The 5,962-nt window shown below is 42.8% G+C and overlaps 1 protein-coding gene across 1 annotated transcript; it reads right to left on the reverse strand.

The window, feature by feature from the left end:
• Positions 1-1,683: 1,683 nt before the first annotated feature.
• On the reverse strand, positions 1,684-5,373 carry Nr0b1 (nuclear receptor subfamily 0 group B member 1). The gene is made up of 2 exons (XM_077107468.1): positions 4,164-5,373; positions 1,684-1,928 (listed from the first exon to the last, which is right to left on the reverse strand). The coding sequence occupies exons 1-2, from the start codon at positions 5,371-5,373 to the stop codon at positions 1,684-1,686; spliced, it is 1,455 nt and encodes a 484-aa protein (XP_076963583.1).
• Between the last annotated feature and the right edge of the window lie 589 nt (positions 5,374-5,962).

Consider the following 5,962-nt stretch of genomic DNA (forward strand, 5'->3'; position numbering starts at 1 on the left):
TATCATCAGTGCTTTGTTTCCAGGGCTCTGCATGAGCCCTCAGGACTGTACTTCTTGTGAGGGTGCCCTATCACAACACCACCTCAGCCCTGGAAGGTATTCGGGTCAGCTTCAACTGAGGCCAGAGCTGTGCTGTGGCCAGGTAAAAAAATATTCCTAAAGAACAAACAAAGGCTGCCTGAGGGTCCTTCATAATTAATGGGATTTGTTTAAACAGACTAAATCCAGGACTCCTAAAGGGCATAAGTGAGATCGATAGTGCGGTCTCACCGGTCAAAGTGTAGATTGTGTAGAAAAAAGTTAACATAGCAAGTCAGACTGTTGTCCTTAGAATGGCCTGCTTGCAATTTTGGCCCTGGGCTGATAAGAACTTCATTTAGGAAGTGTTCACAGCCTTCTCTAAGTCATAAAGGTGACTCACTGTCCCTAGGCTATTTGTGCAAATATAGTTTACACTGAAGGAGAAAGCACAAGGAAACCGGCATGTGGTTTCCTTCAGATTCCGCCTGTGTCCTTTTCTTTTATAATCTGGTTATATCCGTGTAGTAATTCTTGGCCCTGAATACAACTATATGCTGTTTCATGAGACTTAGCATATCCCCAAGTGAGAGGTGGTCTTGGGATCTCCAAAACAATCAACATTAGAAATTTCATATATTCTTTAATATTATTGATGTTGCTATTTATGAAGCTGTTATCTTGAAATTTCAATTACATTGATCACTGCTTTGAAATTAAGGTTGATGTGTTTGTAAATAAGCACGTATTATCACAAAAGAAATGTTTAAGACTCCTTACAAGGGTTATTCTATTACCTATAAATTAATGGACATGGATGGACCCTCAATTTTATCTACAGACAAGGAAAAACTAGTTCTATGGGTTATATTTAAAGAAGTTGTAGGAGGCAAGAATAAAGTCACTTCATAATTTCATGCCATGCTAGTTCAATGTGATAGTTACCAAAACAGTGTTATGTATAAACTTTCTACAGCTATAACCTCTCATTATAGAATGTAAGTTTTTTGTGGAGCTTTAGTTCAAATACATAATTGTGTACAGAAAACTGCCAAAATGCAACTTTGAAAATCTATCTCACTGTCAGTTGACTTTCTGATCATAGATCATCCACCTCTTGGTTCCAGCTGGGTACAAAATAAGTCTTCTACACAGCTTATGGAAATGAAAATAAGTGCTATAACATTAAATGTCACAAATTACTTATAAGAAAAATTGTTGCTTATGTTTTGTAGGTTTTAATAAATTTTGAAGTTACTTAAATCCCCAATGAAAATTCTTAGTCGAGTTAATGGTTAATACCTTAATATTTATTAAAACATAACACCTTAATTTTCATTAAAACATTACAAATTTGACTTTAGTGAGTTCAAAGAGAGTGGCTAAATTTGTGAAAAAATTATTAGCATAGTACCCTGCTCTTTCCTTAAAGATGTACAGAAGTATGTTACCTATTGGAAATGTTTTCTTTCAAATGAAGCAGTACGGAAAACAGTGTTTTTCCATTCTCTGTATCTAAATTATTTATTCAATTGAATATAAAAATACTATGAATGTAAAAATAACAAGAAAGTACATATTCACAACATTTGACATTCTTCTGCCTAAAGCTCTTCATCCTTCCTTCATGGTGAGCTGCACTCATGAGGCCCCATATTTATGCCTTTATAACTTCGCACACAGCATTTCCAGAATCATATCATCCATGCTGACTGTGCCAATGATGGGTCTGAAGAACAATTCAGCAATGACATTGGCATCGATGAATTTCAGCAGGAAAAGGGTGTTATTCAATTCTGTGAACCTGTTCTGATACCCTGGGTTCATCATCTTGACGTGTTCACTGAGGATCTGCTGAGTTCCCCACTGAAGTCCCTCTATGTACTTCACGCACTGCAGGCCTGGCAGGACTGGAGGGAGAAAAATCTCAGTTAATCATTGCTCCAGTTTACTTTCTATACAAACTTTTACCTATGAGAAACAGGTCATTATATGGGAAGTTTTGCCAGATGACAAATATTTTGCCATTCTTCCTCAAAATTTCCTGCCATTATACTCATCATCTAGCCAATAGTGGCAAACTTCACAGCCACAAACCATGATTCATGTTTCACTTTAATTATTTGCCTAATTATTTGCCTACAGGGCATTATTCTAGAGGCCCATATAATTTGAAAGTTAATGCTGAACACTTAACTATACCATGATTTCTGTATTGGAGAAAGTTTAAAAAATGTGATTCTAATGAGTGCTCTTAAGATTCTTACAAAAATCTTAGAAGTAAGGTTTTTGAAAGCATTCTCTTGTTAAAAAGTAAACATGAAAACATAGATTGCAACAAGGATCAAAAGTAACTCAAAGTTTGTTATATGTATGTACAAATGTGCCATTATTCTTTATAATTAAAATGTACTAAAAGAAACTAGCACTGGGTTTAATTCTCAGCACTGCACATAAACAAATGAATAAAAAAATAAAGGTCCAACAACCACTGAAAATATATATGAAAAATTTTTTAAAATAACAGTGATAGAAAAGAGTTATTTAAGCATATCTAAAATGTGATAAAATAAGAAAATAAAGCAACACTTCTGGTCCATGTTCCCATTCTGATAACCCCAATCCACATATTAACATCCCTTACTATCTATAGCTCAATACCCAGGCTTGAGGCTCTATTTTATAGTGTGTGAGTTCCATTCATGCCATCTGAAAACTGCATTTTTTGAGCTCCACATTAGTTTTCTCTGCCTTTTATACCACACCTTCTCCTCTGAACAGCTTTTTCAAAAAAGAAGGAGGGGGAAGAGAAAGCAGGAAAAAAAAACAAAGTCAGGAAAGAGAAAAGGCACATGGAGTCCACAACTATCTTTTATTTGTCACCATGTTTAAACCCATGTATATATGTTTACATGTTGGCCTTATATGTTTAATTACCTATAATTATATAGAATTCATGTGATGTTATAATATATAAGTGTTTAACATAATAAATTACAATATTATAATTTATACTATAAATTATACTATAATTTATACTATATATCATGTGGGTTTAAACAAAGCTAAGGGAATATGAAAGGCTAAACATTAGCTGGTTAAACTCACCTGAGTGCTTTGTGGGTAAAGGTGGGAGGTAGAGTAACAATAAGGAAGAGGAGGGGAGTGTGTGACAAAAGAGGGAAGCTATCAGAATGTAAAATTATGGAAGCCGACCCTAGTCTCACTGTATATCTCAATAGGAATGAGAAAACTCCTTTCCAAATGACCTCAAGAATTACCTGGGGCACTTAATTATGAATGCAGATCTACTGAGTCAGAATTTCTAGGGGAGGAGCCTGGAAGGACTTTTAAGCACCGCCCCCATACAAACACAAGTGCTTCTAATGCACAGGCCAATTTGGAAAAACAACATGAGCAAAAGTGTGACCTATAATAGTCACAGGAATGAACTGAAGTCATGAAATGCTAATAATCCCAAATACTGCTAGCATTTAAAAATGCTAGATTTAGAGACTCCCAGCTCAAGGATTGGGGTGGGATGTAAAAGGAGCATCACCCCCCACCATACGCGCACCCACTGCATTATTTTCCTGCAACTTTGCCAAACTGATATTAGGAGACATGGAGAATGGGAGGGTCTAGATGCTTTGGACCATACAAATGACCGGTCAGAGGTAGATCGGTGAAGCACTAAGTTTGCTATTCTGACAATATTCCCAGACTTAATCTAGACTTAATAGATTTCCACAAACTAAATGGCTCTAGTAAAATTTCAAAAGGGGATTTGGAGAAAGATGTTGCATGACTTGCAATGAGCAAAAACTTTCAAAGCTAGGCTACTGAATTTAAAAGAATAACAAAAGAAGAAAGTCATGTCCTGTGAAGGCAGAACTTACCTGTAGTAACGGGAACACGTAAAGAACCAAGTAGGAACCTCTCCTCTCCTTTTGGCAGCAGCTTACCTACTAGGAATGGTTCCCAGAGGCCCCTCACCATGATTCTACCGAAACGTGATTCTTCCTCCAGTGCTCCGACAGCCCTGCCCCTCCCGACTCCGTACTAAAAACTCTAGTTCCCGTGCCCTGGGGAAGGCACTTTCTAAAGCTTTTCTGAGCTGGGAAAGTCCAGGCTGGCGACCTTACCTGGGTTAAAGAGCATGATCCCCTTGAGGTAGGCATACTCTTTGGTACTGATATCCAGACTCCAGCACTTGGCAAGGAAGGTCTTGATGGCCCGCACAGTGGTAACCCAGGGCAACTGCTCCGCTTCGGACAGCAGTGCCAAATTTGGCTGCGATGTGGACAGAAGTGGTGGCTCGAAGCCCTCGGTCTCCCGCCGCCTGGTGGTGAGGCTCCTCTGCAGCATGCTGGGCTCTGAAGTCTCCGCCGTCTCGAAGTACAAGCGATCCTGGGCGAGCTCGAGCATGAGTAGAGACGCCCAACAACCTCGCAACAGCACTAGCTGCTGTTCAAGAACTAGCACCTGGAAGCAGGGCAAATACTTAACGAAGCGTAGCGTCTTCAACAGGCCAGCTGAGGCTGCCTCACAGACCACCTGTGGATTCTTTAGGGCCACCGGCTGCTGCGCGCCACACCAGGTGACCCAAGAGGCCGCTGGCCGCGCCTCGGGAGCCTCCGGGGTTCGATTCGTGCTCTTAAGCATGCTGTACGAGATGATGCCCTGCTGCTGTTGCTGCTGCTGCTCCTGCTGCTCCTCCTGCAGCTGCTGCAGCTGGTCTTCACCGCAAAAGTAGTTGTGGTAGTGGAGCGCTGGGTCCCGTCCGCCAGGCAGCCCTTCTCCATCTCTCAGCCTCTGAGCGCTGGAGGAGAACTCCCACCCCGAGCCTCCTGGCTGTGCCTCGGACGCCTCCGGAGCCACAGGCGTTTGCTTTGCATTGGTGAGCAAGCTGTATAAGATGCTGCCCTGCCTTGGGTGCTCTTCCCCACAAAAGCAGCAGCGGTACAGGAGCGAAATGGCCTGTCCGCCCGGGAGCCCTTCTCTGCCCACCCGGGACTCAGAACCGCATGAGCAGCCCCAGCACGGAACTCCCAGCCGCGCTTTGGGCGCCTCGGGAGCCGCTTGGGTCTGCTTTGCGCTGGTGAGCATGTTGTAGAGGATGCTGCCCTGCCTTGGGTGCTCTTCCCTACAAAAGCAGCAGCGGTACAGGAGCGAGGTGGCCCGCCCACCTGGCAGTTCCTGTCGGTCAACCCTGGGATCAGCACCGCATGAGCAACCCCAGCACGGAACCCCGAGCCGCGCCTTGGGCACCTCAGGAGGTGCCTGCGGTTGCTTCGCGCTCATAAGCATGTTGTAGAGGATGCTGCCCTGCCACTGGTTGTCTTCGCCAGCCATGGCCCGTGCGGTCCGCTGTCGGTTGTGCCCAGTGGCCGCCTCCTGGGACTTATTTATACTGAGCGCACACGCAAGCACGTCCGCCTCCTCCGCTTGGGCTCAGAGGGGGGCGCGGCATTGTGATTCCAAGTGTCTGCCTAGGACCTCAGAGGTTCAAAGAAGCAAATACCCCCTTGAAGCAGTTAATGGAAGAATATTAGCATTTGCGAGAGCTCCTGGACACTTCCTTTCGTCCCTTTACCTTGCCTCCAGAAGACCGGAACGGAGCTCCTGGAGCAGGGGGTTGGGGCACTGTTAAGATCGTTCCATTGTACCCTAGCATCTAATTTATTCCTTTCATTGGGAGCTCTAGGTGCCTAAAAGAGGGGAAAACTATTTCTGTGCCATCTTTGTAAACTTTCACGAAATGACCACACTTTGTGTGACTTGTATTTTGTATACGAATAGGGAGGTCTCATTTTTTGAGATCTAGAAAAATATAAACCATAGATCAACAGTACCAGCACTATATGGAAACTCTGTAGAAATGTCCAATCTCAAGCCTGACCCAGACCTTCTAACTCTGAATCAGAATGTTAATGAAGATTCC

Source organism: Callospermophilus lateralis, chromosome X, assembly GCF_048772815.1.
Source record: "Callospermophilus lateralis isolate mCalLat2 chromosome X, mCalLat2.hap1, whole genome shotgun sequence".
Taxonomy (NCBI): domain Eukaryota; kingdom Metazoa; phylum Chordata; class Mammalia; order Rodentia; family Sciuridae; genus Callospermophilus; species Callospermophilus lateralis.

Bases quoted from the DNA above. Each gene is read 5' to 3' on its own strand.
- Nr0b1 (XM_077107468.1), bottom strand. From the start codon at position 5,373: ATGGCTGGCGAAGACAACCAGTGGCAGGGCAGCATCCTCTACAACATG. The intron at 1,929-4,163 runs GTAAGGTCGCCA...TTCTCCCTCCAG, and splicing joins GATCATGCTCTTTAACCCAG to TCCTGCCAGGCCTGCAGTGC.